Source organism: Paramacrobiotus metropolitanus, unplaced genomic scaffold (assembly GCF_019649055.1).
Source record: "Paramacrobiotus metropolitanus isolate TYO unplaced genomic scaffold, Prichtersi_v1.0 Parri_scaffold0000043, whole genome shotgun sequence".
Classification (NCBI taxonomy): domain Eukaryota; kingdom Metazoa; phylum Tardigrada; class Eutardigrada; order Parachela; family Macrobiotidae; genus Paramacrobiotus; species Paramacrobiotus metropolitanus.
Genome location: NW_026570263.1, coordinates 760,884 through 781,194, shown reverse-complemented (window position 1 = coordinate 781,194; position 20,311 = coordinate 760,884). Strand labels below are relative to the sequence as shown.

General features: G+C 47.4%; 4 protein-coding genes and 1 long non-coding RNA gene across 11 annotated transcripts; 2 read left to right on the top strand and 3 right to left on the bottom strand.

Moving 5' to 3' along the window:
* Positions 1-157: 157 nt before the first annotated feature.
* Positions 158-1,687, bottom strand: LOC129590957 (skin secretory protein xP2-like). Its single transcript, XM_055486420.1, has 3 exons — positions 1,261-1,687; positions 688-1,050; positions 158-526 (listed from the first exon to the last, which is right to left on the bottom strand). The coding sequence occupies exons 1-3, from the start codon at positions 1,685-1,687 to the stop codon at positions 471-473; spliced, it is 846 nt and encodes a 281-aa protein (XP_055342395.1). The 3' UTR covers positions 158-470.
* A 2-nt stretch (positions 1,688-1,689) lies between these two features.
* Positions 1,690-4,067, bottom strand: LOC129590956 (uncharacterized). Its single transcript, XM_055486419.1, has 4 exons — positions 3,487-4,067; positions 3,102-3,312; positions 2,716-2,808; positions 1,690-2,629 (listed from the first exon to the last, which is right to left on the bottom strand). Exons 1-4 carry the CDS (start codon positions 3,872-3,874, stop codon positions 1,690-1,692), a joined length of 1,632 nt encoding a protein of 543 aa, XP_055342394.1. The 5' UTR covers positions 3,875-4,067.
* On the top strand, positions 3,953-6,894 carry LOC129590924 (uncharacterized). Its single transcript, XM_055486371.1, has 6 exons — positions 3,953-4,052; positions 4,822-5,058; positions 5,175-5,346; positions 5,743-5,986; positions 6,062-6,145; positions 6,311-6,894. Exons 1-6 carry the CDS (start codon positions 3,953-3,955, stop codon positions 6,503-6,505), a joined length of 1,032 nt encoding a protein of 343 aa, XP_055342346.1. The 3' UTR covers positions 6,506-6,894.
* A 1,537-nt stretch (positions 6,895-8,431) lies between these two features.
* On the top strand, positions 8,432-17,994 carry LOC129591042 (uncharacterized). Of its 7 annotated transcripts, none has more exons than XM_055486550.1 (6): positions 8,432-8,688; positions 8,796-8,907; positions 9,634-10,555; positions 13,450-13,618; positions 16,885-17,631; positions 17,865-17,994. In XM_055486550.1, the coding sequence occupies exons 3-6, from the start codon at positions 9,640-9,642 to the stop codon at positions 17,992-17,994; spliced, it is 1,962 nt and encodes a 653-aa protein (XP_055342525.1). In that variant the 5' UTR covers positions 8,432-8,688; positions 8,796-8,907; positions 9,634-9,639. The 7 variants fall into 7 exon arrangements, with proteins under 7 accessions (XP_055342525.1, XP_055342524.1, XP_055342526.1 ...); XM_055486551.1 differs by having other exon boundaries at positions 8,439-8,574; XM_055486552.1 differs by having other exon boundaries at positions 8,474-8,548.
* Positions 17,995-18,342: 348 nt separating this feature from the next.
* On the bottom strand, positions 18,343-19,956 carry LOC129591045 (uncharacterized). Its single transcript, XR_008690792.1, has 3 exons — positions 19,710-19,956; positions 19,567-19,627; positions 18,343-18,796 (listed from the first exon to the last, which is right to left on the bottom strand). It is a non-coding gene; the product is annotated as an uncharacterized LOC129591045 (long non-coding RNA).
* Between the last annotated feature and the right edge of the window lie 355 nt (positions 19,957-20,311).

The following is a 20,311-nucleotide window of genomic DNA, read 5'->3' as shown; positions in this document are numbered from 1 at the left end:
TAGAGTGTACACCAACATGCACGTGATAGTACCGACGCACCGTACATTCCATACTAACCGGTAAGTGCACGAATTGTTGTGTTAAATTGCATGCAAATCCGCAGCATTAATTCCTGCCAGAGCTCTCGAACACCGGTTACTCTAATTAGTAACAGCTTTTAATTGCCACATCGCGTAACTTGCGCCGAATGACGTGCGCTTCTCCTGACCATCGATTCTCGATACAAATTAATTCTAGAATAACAAGTGGACGCGCCAGTCGCCACTATTAAATGCTCAACACAAAACAAACAAAATAATGAAAGAAAATGGAGAGCAGATCCGCCAGTGAGATGAGTCAGGGACAAAAAGAGGGGGGCCAAGAAAACAAATCAGAAACAAGGACAGCTTGGGAAAAAAAGGCCGGAGTAACAGAGATCAGTAAGAAAACAACCAACAGCCAGCGTCCCGTGGAATCCACTCCACCCGCATCAAACGACGGCGGGGCAGCGTGTCTCCACGGCCGTCGACATGCTCATCCCCGTCTCTACAAAAAACCACAAATTCCGGACAATATTCACTTATACAAAGTCAGTAATATTAATTTTGTAATATTTCAATTATTTTTTAAATTCAAATATTCAGAGCACAATCGTAGAGCAAAATATGACAACTGATTTGCACAACAAAACGCGACGCCTTACTGACCCCGCGCGGACGACTGCGCGTCTGGTTGGCCTGCGCGCCCCTCCCCGCGTACTGCTGCCCCGGCGGGGCCCTGGCCCCTGGGCATGCTGGGGCCGCGAGCCTGGCCTGCGTTCGGATTGCCGGCCCGGTAGTGGCCCGCGCTGGGCGGCGGCTGGCGTCCGGACTGATGACCGTGCCCCCGGGGCGGCTGCTGCAGTGCTGGCGACGGCACCGTGGCCCGCGGCCCGGAATGCGCGGGCGCCGTGCTCCGCGGCTGACTCAGATGCGGCGAGGCCGGCAACTGGACAGCTGCCGCATAGGACAGCGGTGGGCGTTGCTGCGGTCCCTGGCCGGCCGCCACGTTCGGCCCGTACACACTCTCACCTGCAACGCACAGATCTTATCAGTACAATACCAAACAAAACAAGTCCTTAGCAAAAATTATTTTTTTCATGCATCAATCAGCCTTAATGAAACACAATGAAATACAACCGTAGACCACCGCTGCCTTCATTTTATTGATTATTATTAACTGCTATTGGATCTGAAATGGCATCCATACCAGATAGCACAGCTACGGCGTGCGCAACTCACCTGACGGCATGGGCGCGGTACGCTGCTGCGGCAGCGTCGGCTGCACGCCGGAATAGCCTTCCTGCGGCACGGGATACGTCTGGCCCTGCATCGGGGGCGGCGGAATGGATGGTGGTGGCTGCGGGGATACAGTGTGCGGCTGCGACATCTGTCCGCTCTGTCCGCCTTCATCCTGCGTCCCGATCCCGAAGGTCGCTCCAGCTCTCTCCGCGCCGGCAAAATGTGCCTGGTACCCCGCCGGCGGCTGCCCGCCCATGGGCGCCGGCACCGAAATCATTCCGGACGGGCACAGCTGCGTCGGGCCGAAGTAGCCCGGGGCCGCCGCGCCTCCGAAGCCGCGCTGCTGTAGCGCGGCGAACTGCGGCTGAAAGGGCGGGGGCTGTTGCTGCGGGAGATTGACGGACATCCCCGGATAGCCCTCCGACATCCTCACGGCGTATTCCTCGGATTCGTACACGGATGCCTGACGCGAAAACGAAACCCCACTGCTTCCGGCATCGCCATCCCGAAATTCGGTTCCTGGGCACCCGCGCTGCCCATGTCGCGCCAGTGCGACTCGGTGAACTGCGGCTGGAAGGGCGGGGACTGCTGCGCCGGGAGATTGACGGACATCCCCGGATAGCCCTCCGACATCCTCATGGCGTGTTCCTCGGATTCGTACACGGGTGTCTGACGCGAAAACGAAACCCCCACTGCTTCCGGCATCGCCATCCCGAAATTCGGTCCCCGGGCCGCCGCGCCGTCCATGTCGCGCCGGTGCGACGCGGTAAACTGCGGCTGTACGGGCGGAGGGTGCTGCTGCAGAGCGTGGGCTGACAGGAAGCTCTGGGGATCATGAGTGCGGGTGCCGGAGTCCACAATGGTCTGGAAACCGAGGGCCGAAGGGTGCACCGTCATCCCGGCGTCCGTCATGCCGTGGATTGGCGTCTGCGCCGCAAGCGGTCCTCGGGGCGGTGTCGGGCCCATTCCGGCGGAGCAGGGCGGTAGGCCACCCGGGATGGAGGCGGAGGGGGCGGGGGCGGCCACGCCCAGGGACGCCATGGGGCCGTGTTGCTGCTGCGTCTGCTGTTGGGCGGCCAGGCGCGCCTTCGCCTCCTGCTCGGACTGGAACTGCAGGCGCTCCTGGATCAACCGCTGGCGCAGCAACTTCAGCTGACGCGGTTCTGCCTGTCGGATCTTGTCCATTTCATCCAAATGGTTCTGCCTAATCGCCGTCACTATTTCCCCATACAACGCCTCGCGATCATGCAGCAGCAGTTGGCGCTCGATATGACCGGGAACATCTATCACCTCGCTGACATCTACGTCACGGCTGGCTTCTGCCAAGACTCCTGCGAACCATGTCGCATCACCTTTATCCTTTTCCGCGCTACAAAAAAGCAATACAGGGATCTTCTCATAGTTGGCCAAGTGCTGCATGACTAGCTGCAAGTTCTGTCTCAACAACACACTTACCACTTCTTTATAAAGTCCTTAAATCCCTCCTCATTGGCAAAATCCTCGATTTCGAATTTGAATGCGTTCTTAATCAATTTTTGTCGTAAAGAGCTGTAAAAAATCCGACTAATCAAATACTGAAACAGTACGAAGTACAGATATCCACGTCCGCACGAGATATTACTAGTAGTTTTTCGCACACCAGTCAGTGAAAACTGTTTCCAAAATCCGTCATTATTTTATGATGAATAAAATAAAATTATAAATTCATCATTATTTTATGATGAATAAAATAAATTTTTATTCTGGTGGAGTATGGCCTTCAGCGTTGCAAGAATAACATCAACAAAATAAACTGGTAATTGTGACATAATTATTTGATAAAAAGGTTAATTTGAACTTACCGCTTAACGCTCTCCAAACCATTCTCGGACTCCGTGCACGGTAAATACACTCTCTTCCGTGACTGCACAATGTGGGCAACAGCATCCTCCACCGGTGTTACGCCGAACTTCTCCAAGGAGTTCTCCTCAAGTTTTAACTGAGTCAATAACGCTTCAGCCGATACCGTCTTTTCCGTTATAAAAGGATATTTCTCACTCTCATTTTCCTGCTCTGCAATTAACACAGACTTACTTCATAATTTTCTTGTAGCTGAATAAACTGTATCTCTTAGAAACAATTTAATAATCAATATTCTGCACCAAACCAATATAAATGAACGATTGACAAATAATTCACAGTATTGTACAGTGACACAGTCTACACCTTGTACACGGCTCTGCTTACCATAGTCAATCACCAAACAACGGTATAGTTGCCCGGATTCCGGATCCTTCACGGGCTGCTGCACAACCGCCTTCTGCTTGCGGCCTGTCTTCCCCGCGGGCAGTGTGCCGGGTTCGGGATGCGAGTCGCTGGCGTGCAGCAGACTGCCGTCGTCCTCACCCTCGCCACTGGCGGCCGCCGTCGCAGAAGATGGCTGGTGCGCTCGGGCGGGTGATCGCTTGGCCTGCGCCAGCTCCCCATGGCTGGTGGTAGCGCCGGTTCCCGACGCCATGATGTCGCGGGCGACGTCGGGCGGGGAGGGATGGCTGCGCTTTGTGGCCGTCTGACTGCTGCTGCAGCCGGAGGGTCCCGCGCTCTGGCTGCTGTCACTCGAGCGACGCGTCTCCATTAATGATTACGCTCTGACGCCTAACGAAATCAACGCATTCAGGAAATCAAAAACAGCATGAACAAAAATTCCCTCGTAATGGCTGATCAGCAGCTGGATGATATCAAGAAAATATTGGACGTACAAACTACAAAATCCAAAAAGTGGCAAATGGCAGAGTCAAATGCTGCAGTTGCAGGTTGACAGCGCTGATCGAAACAGCCCAACTGGCATGAATCAAGCCAGTTGGGATTTTTCCATCAGGGCAGCATAACCCGCATGTCCGTCGATCCCGTCTGTCAATACAGGAACCAGATAAGTCATTTCAAAAGAAATTTCCGAAAACAATTTTCGAACAATGGCAAAAAGATGAAACGGAGAGATTGTAAAAATACAGCAAAACGGCGCCGTCAGACTGAAAGCTGCAGCCTGAGAACTGAGACGTCGTTCACTGGCTTGCAGGGAGTACAGAGACGGTGCGGTACTCGTCGAGTTTGACATCGCGTCCACAGCACAACGTATAAGCCGCCAGACTCGAAAGAGACAACACTGCGCATCCAATAAATAATATGTTTCAAAACTGTACGTTATGACGTATGCAATTTTCCTGTACAACGAGTCGCTGTTGCACTGTCTTGAATTAATGGTAAGTACTTTTGATGCTACTGTGTTTGTAGCAAAATCCCTGTAGCTGACAACTGAGTGTGATACGTAAATCCGCACGTCATTCAAACAGAAAATCAGTACTTACTGTACATTGTACACTGTACAGTAATTTATTATTTACAATTTATAAACAATATTTATAAATAGTTATTTATTTTTTTATTTTTCCTTTTGCGGATGTTTTGCATTTGGCGCAGTCGAAAAGTTTGACAACACAAACGGCCAAGCTAAATGTGTCAACCATAACGAGGGAATTCTTAGTTGTGTTGGTTTCGAATTCCTGGATGCGTTGAGCCCGTGAGGCGTCAGCGTCAATCATCAATGGAAGGGAGTCGCGCGAGTAAGAGTAGCCAGAAAGCGGGGACCTCCTGCAGCAGCAGCAGCCAGACGGCCAACAAAAACAAGCGCAGCCGCCAGTCCTCACCGCCCGCTCCTTCCCGCAACAGCAGTGCGTCAGGAACGGGGGCCTCCAGTCGCAACGCCGATCTGTCGTGAGTGTCGTCGTCCAACAAGCGCTCGCCAGCTCCTGCGCCTGGCAGGTGAGTCATTCAGCTGCTTCACTTCTAATGGCAGTTTCTCAGTTCTTAGTGTATGTTTGCCTCAGTCGTCGCATAGTTCGAAAGAATCAGGTAGCTAATAATTTTTTCGAATACAGGAGCGCTAGCTCGTCCAAATCGGGCGCGTCAGGAAGCAGTCTTAAGCGCAAGGAGCCGAGCTGAGCGATCTGGACGACTACAGCAGTCTGTCCGCGTCGCACGCGCCCCCGCCTGCGGCGACGGCGTTTCGGCAAATTTTCTCGCAGGAAAAGGATCAGCGCCATCGCATCCGTGAGGTTTCCCCGCAGAGCTTAATAAATTAATTCCCAATTATTCGGCATGGTTACGATAGGTAAATTTCTGTAAATTTTCTGACGTGTTTATTTCAGTTTTTGATTCGATTTTTAATTAATAATTAATTTTGACAAGGTTGAATGATTAATGTTTGAATTTGTTGATTTAACGTCATAAATTATTTGATTGAGTATTTGAAAATTTCCTTAATTTGGCAGGTATTTTCGTTAACATACGTGATAACGTCATTAAATTGTGCTTACTTTTTCGCTTTTGAGTAACCGCATGTATTTATTTGAACAGCGGAATACTGTTTCGAATTTATTTGATGCAGTTGATAGCTGTATTATGAGGCTGATTTGTTATTTTAATGGATAATTTCTTTGACAACAGCAACACAGCGCACTACAACATCCTGCTGGACACGCCGGTGGGCATCCAGCCGCTGCAGCCCGTCAAGCACCAGGGCCTGCCCAGCGCCAACGCCGACTACATCTGCAAGCTAAACGACGTCACCAAGGAGCAGCAGGAGGCCGACGCCGCCGCCGCCGGGGCACCGGCGCCGGGCGGCGGGGAGAACGCCGGTCCCAGCTACGGTCTGCGCGCCGGCAGCCACATCAAGCGCTCGGCGGCCAGGGTGCGTACCGGGCCAGTGCGTTTGTTTGTTGACACAACCGCCGGAATATTCAGCATATCTTGGTGCTAATTACAGGGTAAAGTGGGTCGCGAATGGACGGAGCAGGAGACGCTGCTGCTGCTGGAGGCCCTGAAGATGTGCAAGGGCGACTGGAACAAGGTGGCCGAGCAATTTAACATACATTTTATTCATTTATCAGTTTCATTATTGATTCTCTCATTAATTGTAATAAAGTCTACTGTGTTAAATTCGGTAATTGCTATTTTTATTTTATTCTGTATTCTACAATTTAATTTCTGTATTTTCGTGTGGTTTTTTTGGCAGATCGACAACATGAGCCACCTGGAGCGGGAGATGTACAACCTGCGGGCGCAGCTGTCGCAGGCCACCGCGCGGCGCTGGCCGGGCCGGGGCCAGCGTCATCCAGAGCAGCACCAACAGCAGCCAAGCGTCGCACGCGGGCGGCCAGCAGCATCATCACGCGTCGGTGTTGGTGGCCAACGTCCACGCCAACGCTAACGCCAATGCTCAAGCGGACCAGCCCAGCAAGAAGCGCGTCGCTCGCGATGTCGCCTCCGACCCGCTGCGCAAACGAAAGAAGGACGCTTGAACGGAACGGATCAATCTTTACTTTTCTGCTTTTGGTTTTCTTGATGGCGAGAGGCGCTTTATAAGAAACGCGGTTGTGGAAAGAGGGCGGAAATTGTTGATTATTCGGATTTAATTCGTTCACGGTTGATTTTTTGAAGTTTTGTTAGCATGATAGCATCGGGCCCGACGGGGTCGAGCCGGAAGTGGTCAGTGGTGCTAAGCTTTCATTTCACGTGTTGCGCTAATCGGGTGGTGCTGTGTTGTCTTCGCGTTGTACGAATTATTTATCTGGCATTAAAAGGTGTTGTTGCGTTGGATGGCGGGAGCAGTAGTGGGTGTTGAAAAATGAGCAAGCAGAAGAATACTTAGTAACTGAATGCACATTTCCATCGCTTAATTGATTTTTAACATTTTAGGCCTCGTCCCGATTTCGAAGCGAATCGCGCTATGGTACGGTGGCTGTATGCAGTATGCAGTGGCCGCGCCTACAGATACGGCACGCGAAGCCACCTCGCGAGGTGAAGTTGCTGTATCGCAACGAGATTCGCTTCGAATTCGGGACGAGGCCTTACAGTAGTACTTCAATTGCTTATTACAGTACTTAATACAGTAGTGTGCTTATTACAGTCTACACATACGCAGTGAACCTAAGAAACCTAAGAAAGTTCTTTTATAACAATGGCTGCGGATATGGCAGCCGCCCGTGAACATCAAGGTAGAGGATTGGCCGTGCGCGACGGGGTGGCGGTCATCCGGTGACAGAAGCGACCAACCGCAACGAGCTGCACTGCACCGCTGCTATTTCTGCAGTAGGTGCCGCCCGTGGTCGGTCTTCTTGCGGACTGCTGTCGCTAAATGGGGGCACTAGCGACGCTACGATGGGCGTCGTTACGAAATATTTGAATCGTTACCGCGTCTGTTCATTGATAATTTGATATACAGAACAGCCATAACTGGTACTACTCAAAAAGTCGAATTATGGTGGCTCCAGACGTTGCAAATATGCACTACGCTTTCCCGGTTTCTTATTCCGTATATTTAGGGGGGTCCATAAAATACGTACGCAGCGAACCAGGGAGGGACGGGCCCAAAAAATGTGACAAGCTGTGACGACCCCGGCGAACCCACGGGGAGGGGGTGGTCAGCTCCATGTATTACGATTGAACGAACCAGGGCGAGGGCTCAAGCAAACGTGACGGACCGCTACGAAGGGGGAAGGAGGGGTGAAAAAACCGTGTTTTTTTGCGTACGTAATTTATGGATTCCCCCTAGTAATACGGAATACGGAACGTATTTCTCTTATGAAGCATACGGTACTTGGAGTTGTGTAGCTCGAGATCCTTGAGCAGTTGAGCATATTGTTCACTGTTAACTCATCACTGTTCACTGTTAACTGTTCACTGTTAAAAGCCTCTAATAGAGGCTTTTCGCAAAAGACACCATAACCATACCTTAACCATACCTTATCGTGTAGCTAGACACCGCCATCGGAGTGACAGTGTACAGGATACCTTAAAACCAGCGCAGTTGTTTTCTAGAGGTCTTCGTATTTAATTTTTTTCTCGTGCTACACGGTATGGCATCCTTTGGAACATTAAAATTCAAGTTCTCCGATGTTTTCTGTGCTAGAAAAGCTTAGCTCTAACGAAGTTAAAGTGTATGGGAACTAAGAGGAGCCTTTGGAAGTCAGCTACCATACAACGAATTTGTATGGTATCCGCACTTACCATACGCTCGCACTTAACCATAGCGTATGGTTAAGTGTAGTGCTATGGTTAAGTGGAGCAGTTGCGAAAAATGTCTATTATCGTTAATTATCAATAATGTTACATTAAGGACATGATGCAGGCATCCAAGTGTTCTAAATTCTAATCTGTGACGGACTCGACGCACCTGGCGTTTCAGCATTTACGTACCTACTGTACACTGTACAGTGCTTCTAGTAATCTTTACTAATATTATTATTATCCTGTATGTATACGAGTGCATACAATACAGTACGTTTAGTGGATTTATATGCGCATAATTTTACTATTATTCATCTGCACTCTGCAGTGTTTGTGTATACATTTTGGCTCGTATTCGTGTTCTGTATACATCGCACTCACAGCGTACGGATGTCATTTGACTCATTTCTGCACATGCATCATGCATTACCATGTTTTGATTTTTGAACTATATAATTATGTTCGCAGTTTCTACATGATCAGTCTTGTAGACATGAATGAACTATAAATGTCAACTGCTAAAGATCAAGAACAGTTCGTCAAGATCTCGGCCCCACAGGAACACAGCGCAGTCAGCTGCTCTTAACGCTGCCAAGAACACTGGTATTCCGCACAGCTGCGCTTCATCGGAAACTCGCACGAGTTTCAGCTTTATATCTATACATACATTTACAGTATCTATATATAAAAATGTTTTAATACCGTAGCGACGTTGCTTTTTTTCGTTAACTGGTGCGCATCAAAAGTGTATAATATTTACTTAATGCACGACAAGGCTCGATCGCGTCGTTAAATTTAAACGCTGTTCCACGATTTTTCTATGGATCGTCCTGTTCTACGACTACGAGTACTTCTACACTGCTCGTACTTTTCGTACATCACCAGTTATACGACTGGAATAAAATTTAAATTCAGTTTTTTGTCAGCTCAGTCAACCATAATATGGTTGACTGAGCTGACAAATAATTATATTATAATTATTATGTTACAGCACTGTAATTATAGATATTATGTTGCTATACGACTCGAACAGCATCCGATTATACAATAATACAATAAATACACAAATTATGCTACTTAGCATTTATACAGTTATTAAACAGTAATAATTGTGCTCTAGTAGATTTATATTAAATAATAGATTTTATTCACGTAGCAGATCCCGCCGCATAATAACTGATGCATTTTTATATTTAAGTATGTAAAAAATCTGTTTTAAATGTTTGTTGTTTCTTTTGTTGTTCCATATTAGTACTTATTATCTTCATGGAGCAGACTCAGCAGAGAACCCGTTCTACATGAAGGCAGTGATTTGTTTCCTTGTTGCAGCTTAAAATGGATTGCAGGCTGGTTAATCCGGGATTTCGACGGCTTTTGGTTGGCGCAGAGTCGATCAATTACCAAAATACTGTAGCGGTGCGGATGCATACAGCTGGTACTGCAGGGCAGGAGGAGTGCTGGTTGGGATACATCCAGGACATTCGCGATGAGCACGTGCTGGTGGACTTTGACGCCCGCCGGGCCGGGGCGGCTGCACGCTACATGCACGCGTCACACGTCTGGCCGCTGCCGTTAATGTCGCTGGATATGCATTTCAGCGAGTCGCACAACATGCCGGTCTTCGTCGCTCTCCGTGACCACTACGACGGGCCCTTCCGCTTCCGGCCGGCCACTGTCCTGTATTTCGACTGCGAATGCAGAATGTATTTTATCAGCACAAATTTAAACCTGTCAAGGAAGAATCATGCAGCTGCGTCTGGTAATGGTAACGATATTGCCGTTGTCGACTGGTGTCAGATCATGAGCCGACTGCCATTCGCCGAACCACCGCTGCTGGCAAGAACGACGACCGGTGTTCTGTACACGCGGCATGAAATCCTCCTGAATGCGAATGCTCGGACGCAATGCGTCTTCAACACACGCACAACGGCCGATGCCTCCCAGTTGATCGACAGCTTCCGGCAAGTGTACCCTATTCAGCCATCGGCGGCACTGGCCGGGGCCGGGATGTTGGCGTATAAGCGCATGGAGGAGAACTGTCGTTTCCATCTGCGCATCGGGCCGGATCCGCATCGGTGCACTTTCATTGTCGTCGACGCCGCCAGCAGGGACTGGACAGGTGCAGCTCTGCAGAGGATACTGGAGCGGTATGCCACGTGCCGTACCGCCGCTACCGGTCTGTCATCGAGCCAGGCGACTTCCATTACGTCCCACCAGACTGCTGACAATCAACTCCTCCAGCTGTCTCCAGGTGCGTCTGATTTGCATCAAGGTCTGCATCAAAGGAACGCTGACTGCATAAATACAACTGGAACATTGAAATTACAGTATATACGAGTACTATTGTAGAATTTCTATATTAAACGCCAGCACTTCTGCCAAATGAAAATAGGCTCCGCATTTGGAATGACCACATACAACAGTTACAAACCACCGATAACTGAAATGTACAATGAAATTCAGAAAACTTTCACAATAACTTCAGAAACGATCGCATCAATCGACAGAGACGGCTTAATCACAGAGAAAATTTGGTCTAAATTTGCCCCTATCGGCGCTGTCCCCAAGATCGATGCCGCATTTCCTCGTTGGATTTCGATGCTGCTCCGCTGGCGAAGATACTCCGTGGCTCGTTTTTCGCCGGTTTTTTGTCGTATCATCCGTCCGAATTCCGTTATCCTACGGGCAGCATCCGGTCCGGGCGGTCCGAGCGATTCAAAACCAAGAGCGCGAAACACGTAGTCCTGGCCGATATCGCGATATTTCTCGGTCTTGCCCTGCTCGGCCTGTGCTGCTACTGCTCCCGATCGTGCGGATGTCGCAGTAATACGCGATATGGCCATTGTGTTGAGGCAAGTAGAGGCCCATGCCAGCATTGGTCCAATCTCCCAAGGTGTTGTCTGATGAATAGATAGCTTGCGGTTCCAGTGCGCTTTCGAAACCAGCAGATGCGAGGCTGCGCTTCACAACGGCGTTCAGACATTTATGTGTAGGGATTCGTCCGCGGCTTTTCTTGCAGCTTAGGCCATGGTAGCCCCGAGCATTCGCCCACTCACCGCAAACACAGCGGTGTGGGGTAAAGACCGGTGCCCCCAGACGCAAACCAACGGCGATTCTTACCACGGAGTCCGTAAGAAGGTTGCCAAGTGAGGCAACCGGAAGCGCTCCCAACCATGCCCCATTTTCTTTCTTGCTCACACCTCGCAGCCTCGCTGCTCGGATATGTCGTTCAGGGCTGCCGATCAAGAGGTGTCGCGGATTATGCGATCGTCCCAAACTTTCTGGACTGGTCGCGCGTCCAAGGGGGGAAGGTCATGTTGGGTTATTTGGAGCCATTCTGCAGTAGCATCACGACAGTAGATGTCCGGTACGAATTCAATAATTTCCGATGTTAGTGGAGCTACCGAGTAAGCTGAGGCCAGAAAGGCCGGAAGGGCAAGCTTCTCGACGCTTCCAATTCCGAGACCGCCGTCTACAATCGGGAGCGATGCCTGCGACCACTTATCATCAGTGATGTTCACGTTGGTAATAGAGGTGAGGCTTTGGCGTATCATATAATCAAACTTGCTTAATAACATCTTTTGTTGATAGCATCGGCTTGCGCGCAACTTGTAGCTCAGCCTTACCGTACCCATGCTGCATCTCACCAGGGCCCGGTCACCGGCTCCCGGCTCCGAAAAATTCTGTATTTTGCAGGAAGACACAGTAACCTTTGGGTATACTTAAAAAAATATTATCATCGGCCATGGTTAAGTGGGCGTGGCTAAACCTAATTCCTGTGGCATAAATACGTACAGCACTATCTATGCGTTGGGAATACCGTATCAGTGTAGCGTAATACGTTAGGAGATTGGCATAAGCGATTTCAGCAGTCCGATCGTGTCTAATCGTCCTAAAAAATAGTTGTGTTAGTAATCGAGAAGAAATCAAAAAATTGTGAAGCTACCGAGTAGTGAGAACGCCTACTGTATTTGACCCAACGTCTGTATAATAGTCTAATACCGCGGGACGTATTCCGTTTTCCCAATAGGCCAATACATACCACACTGATACTATAATATGTAATTTTTCTCGGTGGTTTATTTGACAGTAGTAGTTTTTAAAAGAATTATGAAAATGATCTGACTACCGATCACCGTATACGTATTTTTGAAAACCTCTGACATGGTACAGTACACTATTACGGTATTCCTTTAATACATAGTAAAGTACTGTATGTATTACCACTGGAATTTAAGTTTGGCCACGCCCACTCAACCATGGCCGATGGAAATATTTTTTTTCAGTGTACCCAAGAGTTACTTTGTCTTCCTGCAAAAAACGAAATTTTTTGGAGCCGGGACCCGCAGCAGATATAGGGCCTGATGGGCAGGTATTAGATTTAGGCGCTCCGTCAACCGTCCGAAAGCCTCTGTAGCACTGACGAGTGCGCCCCAAACAGCATCATCGTGGAGTGGTGCACCGAGGTAATGCAGATCCTTCAGCTGGGGACATTGCAGGTCTGCCGGATAGGCATGGAGAAATGCGTCATACACAATTTGGCGTTCTTCTTCTCCGATCACCATCAGCTCGCATTTCGCTATATTTAAGCGCTAGCCCGCGTTCTGGTAGCGCTTCCTGAAGGGAGCAGAGGTCGTTAAAAACATCCTCACGGTCTCCGCCCAGCGCATCATCGTCCAGAAAGCTCTCTTTCAACTTTGACTTCAGGCGTTGGTGTGGTCCGATAGTTGCAAAGCAGTACAGAAGGGGGCTGAGGGGATCACCTTGCTGGATGCCCGACTGTGATGATACACTGTATTTGCCGTGTAACAGTACTGATGGTTCACCATGTAACACTGCCACACATACATACATTTGTCACGTATATAAATATATACAGTAATTATATGAATACTAACTACGTAACCAGGGTCCTCGACAATTTGCCGATGTAACCAATTTTCTTTATAGTATATTCTATTAGACAAGAAAACTTAAATACTTATTATTCTGTAATAAAACACATTTACGCCTTTATATGCAAGCAGAGTGCATTATACTATATATATCATCTGGAAGTGGTTGTTGAAAGGTGCTTGTAAATGTTTGGCATAGGATTACTTTTATAGGCGTTGAAATTAATTTATTGTCGTTGATGATTTGAAGGATATCCGCGCTGTATGCGTACTGAAAGCGGACGCGGTAGTACTGACAAAGAAGCCATCGATGCCGGCACTCCTGGCAGTGCTGAGGCTACCTTGCGCCGTCTGCCACTCGTACTCTTGACGGAGATCCTGGAAGTTCTGGACCTACATTCGCAAGCTCATGCCATACGGTACAAATACAATGAAGAAACTGTATTGCAGCAACAGCTTAAGCAATGTAGCAATTGTATTTTATTTTACCTGCATGACCGTTCTGTACGACTGTACGAGTATCTGTACATTACAAAACAATAAGGCCTACTCAAACATCCTGTACTGCCATGGCGCAGCAAGTCTGGTGTCTGAATTTGGGAGTGTCTTTATTAGCACAAGTCAGTCACACTCCAAATTTTGTTAATAAACCAAAAATGATTATAACAGGAAAATTTCTCTTAAGTTGTCCGTTACATCCATAGTTCCAAAAACGGACACCGCATTTCCCCGTTGAATTTCGATAGACAGACGCTGGCGTAGAAATTCGTGTGATCGAGGTTCACCAGTGTGCTGCTGCAGTCGCTTGCCGATTTCCTTCACTAGAGCGGATGCCGACTTGCCCCATGGTCCGAGTGTTTCGAAGGCTAACGGCGCGAAAATGTATCTGCCATCGAGGTATGCGTACAGACTGGTCTTCCTGTCTTCGGCTTGGGCAGCGGCGGATCCCGCGGATGCCGAAGTGGACTTGATATGCGATGGGGCGACAGTGTCGACGCAAGTGACGTCCCAAGCTAAACACATGCCACGTTTCCAGGCGAACGTCGTGCACCCGTCCGGGCGACGATCGGACGTGTGGGATGTGCCGCGGGGCTCGAGCTTCGCTGGGATACCCGCCGAAACTAATGATCGGCAGACAATACTGTTTAGCCCGCCATGGCGAGCGTGTCTACCGGCAGAGAAGGAGCATGACAGTAAACAGCATGACAGAAGGAGCATGACATTCTGGGTTAGCTATAGCTACCCGAAATTTCCGAATATTACTCGTACAGTACTAATACGGTAATACCTAATACGGGCTAAAGCAAGTCGAAATGCTACTTCTGACTTGTAAGCGCCACCATATCACATCGTAGGAACATGCAGCAGTGGCCACTGGCTAGCTTGCATTGACATGTGTGGTACAATGCATTATGCTGCAACCGGCATTCGCAACATGAACTGTATATTACAGCATCTGATAAAAAATTGTTTTATAACATATTGTCTTTATTATCAACTTGTACAAGCCAATGCCATTTACATTCAAACTAAATACCCAGTAATCAGAATAAGAAAAATAACTCTTCTAACTCTCGAGAACACCCGACCGTCCCCAGGACAGAAGCCGCGTTTCCGCGCTGAATTCCCACACTTATACGTTGCCACAAATACTGAACAGCGCGCGCTTCTCCGGCCGACTTCATTGATGAACTGGCGGGTACTTTCGCCACAACTTCCCATAGTTTCGAGTGCCACTGGCTGGAAAAAATGCCGATCAGTGAGTTCGGCATAGAGATTTCGCTTCCGCACTTCCGCGTCTTCAGCAGCCGATCCCGCTGCTTCTGCACAGCCAGCTATATACGAAGTAGCGAATGTGTCACAAACTGTCTCATCCCATATCAGAGGGAGGCCATTTCTCCATGGGAAGAGTGATAAGCCGTCTGGCCGCTTCCCGTCCCGTCTGCACAGTCCGGGAGGCTCCAAGATTGTCGGCACCTTTGCTGATCCCAGGCTACGCTGAATCACGCTATCCAAACTCGCATGCCTCCTGAACCTTCCTTGGCTTTTGACGCACGACAATCCATGTAACCGGCGTGTATCAACCATTTCAGCACACCGACTTTTAAGCTCCTTACAAATAGGCGCACCCATCCGCAAAGCAACAGCGATCCGCAGACCGGCATCGTCCACCAGTGTGCCAAGGCTGGCGACCGGCAATGCAAACAACCAGGCACTGGCATCCCTAGCAGAGGCAGCCAACAGACGAGCAGAGGCAATAACGTCGGCGCTCTCTTTTAAAGCTTCCACTTCCAGTTTCCCGGCAGTCAGCATATCCGACCACAAGCGTTGGTTGCTCCGGTCTTCTATCGCAGGTGCACTCTTTCCTGTACGTTCTTCCCAGCATAGCTCAACATCAGACCGCTCGTCGGGGGCAATCTTCGGGCACAATAGTACGATAACATATTCTGTAATCACTTACTATTTTTATAAAACAACAATTGAATGAGTACATAGCATACTTACTATTACAATGCGAATTCATGATCCCCCACTTCATCGCAATGAAAAAAGGGCGACTATAAGCGCTTTTTGAGTTATGTCTGCTTGAAGTGAAAGTCCAAAAATTCGGTCGTCCCAAAATTAAAATAATAATTATTATGGTAAATGCCAATAGTTCATACTCAACTTCATAGTAACAGTATGTACTGTGCTATGTAATGTTGTGCACCCATTCACATTTTTAAATATTTGTTCAGCTACGTTTGACGATCAACCTTTGCAAGTGAGGCGGAAGTGACAATATTTTTTAATATACCACAGTAATCTCCCACCTTTTTTTTAAAACTTAGATTTTCTGAATTTGGTGAAGGAAGTAGTGCTCTGGTTAGTCTTCCTTCCATTAAATACATTTCAAATAAATTAATTTAGAATAACTGCAAAATTTGCACCGCGGTAGAAAAAAACAATCAATTACGACAGAACACTGCACATTCGCTTCTGCTTCCGCGCAGATATGTGCAGCGAATAAGCACTGCTCAATACCGGTACTGCGAGCACTAAAACCTTACAGAACGTTCAGGTATGAATAATTTATCGGTTTTCCAGTTTATTCGAAAATATAATAGTACCAACTACCACGTAAAGTAAGCTTTGTTGAGAAACTAAAATCCATGAACCTCTTTTCATTTGCATATGTGTGCTACGCAGTGACTAACAAGAACTTTCGAAAATTTTAATGCTACATACTCCACTCTTATGCAATGATAATTGATGCTGGGACGTGAAGATGTCTGTATCCGCAGAAGCAAGAAATTTGTGTCATGCCTGCTCCTACGAGTGTTGCGCAGTGTATTTATAATGCAAACAGGCAGAGCGCTTAATGTGGGCCAAGGTGAACCGGCAATCTTGCAGATAAAATAATGCGCCTAAATTCAAGGATATGTTCTAAAATAATGCTTAACCCACCATCTTAAAGAGAATTTAGCGTAGAGTGAACGTTTCTCTGTAGTTTTAAGAAAATCTCATTCCTTTGCTGGAGAAACCTTTAAAACTGAAGTGGAGTAGGCTACTTCTCGTAGATAGGTAACTGTATTATGTGTGGTGATCGGTTTCCTCCATTAAAGGTGCAAGTCTGCGTCTAGACCAAATCACACCTCATAAAGCAGCTGCGCGTTGCTAAATCTTGTATCCATCTGTTCTGCAGAGTGTGTGCATTGTGGCAAGCGATACTGGGCGATCCCCGCACGGCGCAACACATCAGTGTTTTAGCAGATAATCTGCAAAGTACAAGCACACAGTGCGGTGACCATAACTACTGTTGCCGCTTCGCGATGCTACTGAGCCGGGTCATCACGCCCAAAACGCGGAGTGTCACCCTCATCGCACGCGCCCATGACTGGGAGGGGGATCCGTTTAACTGGCACATGCTGTGGTATGTGGAGAAGTTGTTGGAAGTTATGCGCATCCAGCTGCCGTTCCTGGTATTGAAATCCTTCTGTCTGATGTCCCCGGAACCCAATCTACTATTGCGCTTCCTGGACCATTGTGACCAACTGATGCTCGATGGGCTGGAGATGCGCGGGACGGATTTGTTTATCGAGATGAGAGGGGAGCTGCAGAACTGGCGGCAACCAAACCAAGAAAAGCGCTTTATTAACAAGTGCAGGTCCTGTTGGGACTTTGGTTCCCACTCGAATTCGCTAGTGCTTGGACATGTACAGCAACCGTCCGTTCTGGATGCGACGCTGATCATCATACCGCGATTCATCTGTCACTGGCGGGACGCAGACGACTGGGAGCCGGTCCGCCGGCGCTTCATGTGGGCCATGGAGCGGGCCTTTCCCCCGGCCAGCGCCGCCGTTCACGCCAAAGTGGCGGCGGTGCACGCTCGCTGGTGCCGCAGCCTCCCCTACCCAGACGACTGGTACCACATCCGTCGCTTCATAAACAAGCAAGTTGACGCTAATACAATGACGTGTACTTTTCTGCATAAACTATGATAATAATAAAATAAAATAATAATAAAATATGATACAGGTTTACAACATGCACGCGTATCAAGTATGCACGTACGTACAATGTACATACCTGCAAGCAGCGTACGTATTGGTGTGCCTTTTTTCTTAATTCCCTTGGGAAACGGCGCAGCGCTTCTTATCTGTATAGTGCCTGCTTCATACGCAGGTACAGCGGATTCCATCCAGATGGCAGTCGGCATGCGTATGCGCGCGATGATGCCGACTTGCGAAGTGTCGACATCCGCCAACTCAGCAACATGGCACTGTGGGGCATCGCCGAGGTTTACAACGGATGAGACATTACTGCAACTGCGCAGTGCGACTGCGCACGGGTTTTACCGGCAACGCCCTATGATTTGTTTTGTGATAATGCCACTGTAATTAATTATACATCTACACAATGATAGTTGTGTGGATGTGTGCAAGCCGCGGAAAAGAAATCCAGACTGCATTTCTGTCTGAATGGCCGCAACATTTTTATCCCCATGGGCCATGGGGACCGTCGGCAATTGCTATCGTCAAGGAGCTGGGTAAAGGACTACGGCAGCACGCCGGAGAAGCACGCTCGCGTGAGTTTCTACGGCAGCTCTTGTTGATGGAAATACAACGGGGGAATGCCGAATGCGGCGTCGGTGCTGGGCAGTGGGGCACTATATATATATATAGTCAGAAATATCATATAGTTTAATAATTACTTTTGAATTAGCTTTAGATATTAGGGATTACCTCCTTTTTTATATTAAACTTACAAATATGAAACATCTAGATATGGATATCAGATACCATTTTGTATTTATTTTGGCATGTTCCACATAACTAGTTTTACACAAAAAACCAACATCCGAGACATAATTTCTCATGAAAACACCAACATAATTATGTAAAAACTCGATTTGGATAATGCGCCAGAAGCATAAACGGAAAACTGACAAGAGCGATAGAAATTTCAAAAGAGCCAGCATGACAGCATTAGCGACTAAATGCATAACAAGTTAATCGTCGCCGCGATGACAAGGACAATCATGGATGTCGACATCCACGCACTTTTCAGTGAATTCGCGTCTGGCAAGGGACCTGGAATGCAATACTTCACCTGCCCTGCAAAACATTTAAATTTTAAACCATCAGCATGGTTATCTTACTTACAATATGATATTTTTAGATGCACAACAATTGCATTCAAGTTTTACTTAAACGAAACAGATGCTGCATTCCAGATTTACTGCATTCAAAAACGGTCATTCCTTATAGAAAAGCGCTGCGTGTTGGGGCAACAAAATTGCTGTGCATGTCGACATGCAATTTTCAAACAAAAAATCCTAAATTAAAAATTTCTGTTTTTGTTAACGGAGCATTTGGCCAATAAATAAAGCGAATGGAAAAATCGACACTTTGACATAAACATTCTGTATTGTTTTATGAGCCAACTGCAATGGTTAGGACAGTGCAGGAACAACGCATTAAATTCATTTATTATTTTTTAAAAATTTATTATTTGAAAAAGAATCAGAAAAATGGCAAAAACAAGTTATGGACACTTCATATACGCACCACCAAATTACCAATTACGCACTGACTGCACCTTTTGAAACAGGCATCTCGACATGCAAATAAGCGATAAGAAAGACATATGCATGTCGACATGCAAATAAGCAATAAAAAATTCTTAAATCAACTCAAATTTTAATACGTTAAAGTTGTCCCTCTTGCACTTCAAAATACCTAGGGAAAACTTCTTTAGTAAAATATTTAGTTTCTGCTCGCTTCCTATGTTTAAGGTAACAAAAAACGACTAATGTTCCCTTGAATCGAAATTTGTTTTATCGTTTTGCAGCTGAAAATAGCGCTCTACTACACAATTGCATTACCTGTTGCTTTACTGCATGTCCTCATGCACAATTGTCCATCTAAGCAGAGCCTCCCAAGAATCTGGAAATAAAAACGCACACAATAGTTAGACACGTGTTATCTTTATGACGTTTAAACTGGAAGCTTTTCGATAAGGTTTTACCCTAGAACTGGTCCAAAATCGCTGTGGGTCCTCGCATCATTGCAGACTGTGTCGAACGTTGCACTTATATCCATAAGCATGTCGTGCGTGACAGTGCCACGCATAAATCACTGTCACGCATAAATTTCAACACTAGCAGTGTTTTTTAAACGTTTTGAAATAAAATTTAGCTGTCGACAGCCATAAAACCAAAAACGTCAATGATTCAAACAAAATACCAGAAACCATTTTAAAAGCACAGATAAAAAAGTCGGGAATTGTCATTACCAAAACTTGCTGTCAAAATCAGCTTGGGCGCAACGGCTCCGAACGTGAACTTGCGATGAGCACTGAAACTGCCATGCAGCCAATCAGAAACAGCATGAAAGTAGCCTACGGTGAGCGTGGTCGGCAGCAAAAGTAATGCTGCCACCGCGTGGGCAGTGTCAGGTATTTGTCGTTAACGTTCTGCCTCCAACTAGGTGAACTGGAGCAGTTTGTTTTTTGTTTCGAAGGATTTTTGCTTCCTTTTTGCGATTTTTGCTTTTAAGAATAATTCTTGTCGGTCGACCGATCATGTCCTTGCACAGAAACTATGCCTTTGATAACTGATTACTTAACAA